The sequence below is a fragment of the Acanthisitta chloris genome, unplaced genomic scaffold (assembly GCF_000695815.1).
Source record: "Acanthisitta chloris isolate BGI_N310 unplaced genomic scaffold, ASM69581v1 scaffold25367, whole genome shotgun sequence".
Classification (NCBI taxonomy): Eukaryota; Metazoa; Chordata; class Aves; order Passeriformes; family Acanthisittidae; genus Acanthisitta; species Acanthisitta chloris.
This window is the reverse complement of record NW_008684615.1, coordinates 406-799: the sequence shown is the minus strand read 5'-3', so window position 1 is coordinate 799 and position 394 is coordinate 406. Positions and strand designations below refer to the sequence as shown.

The 394-nt window shown below is 54.1% G+C and overlaps 1 protein-coding gene across 1 annotated transcript in view; it reads right to left on the bottom strand.

Moving 5' to 3' along the window:
• Nucleotides 1-312: 312 nt before the first annotated feature.
• LOC103806708 (fibroblast growth factor 22-like) overlaps nucleotides 313-394 on the bottom strand; it is a gene marked incomplete at its 5' end in the record, with an annotated part of 482 nt that continues 400 nt past the window's right edge. Inside the window, one exon of the mRNA XM_009079417.1 lies at nucleotides 313-391. Coding sequence (XP_009077665.1) covers nucleotides 313-391 — 79 coding nt within the window. The remainder of the gene's footprint in view (nucleotides 392-394) is intronic.

Here is a 394-nt window from a genome sequence, read left to right as displayed (position 1 = left end):
AACACAGCTTTAATTGTCACTGGTGCTCAGACACAAACAACCTGCTGGTGGGTCTCATCCCTGCAGAGAGGTCATTAGCAGAGCCCTGGCCCCTGCTCACAGTGTCCACACTCCCCAGCTCCACTGCACTGGCTCTGCCCCAGCAGGACAGTGGGCCACAGCGGCTGCATCTGGAGAATTTGCCTTCCACACCCATCCTCGCTGTGCATTAAAAATTAAACAATAAATAGCAAAAAAATAGATATGTACATAAATAAAGGAATCCTTTTGTGTTTGTTTTCCTACAGGCCTGTCCGGAGCTGCCCGTGGAGCTCAGCCCACGAGCATCGGGAGGAAGTGTGTGGAGAGATGCTGCCGGCGCGTCCTGCCCCCTGGCTGTGGCCTGCCCTTGCTG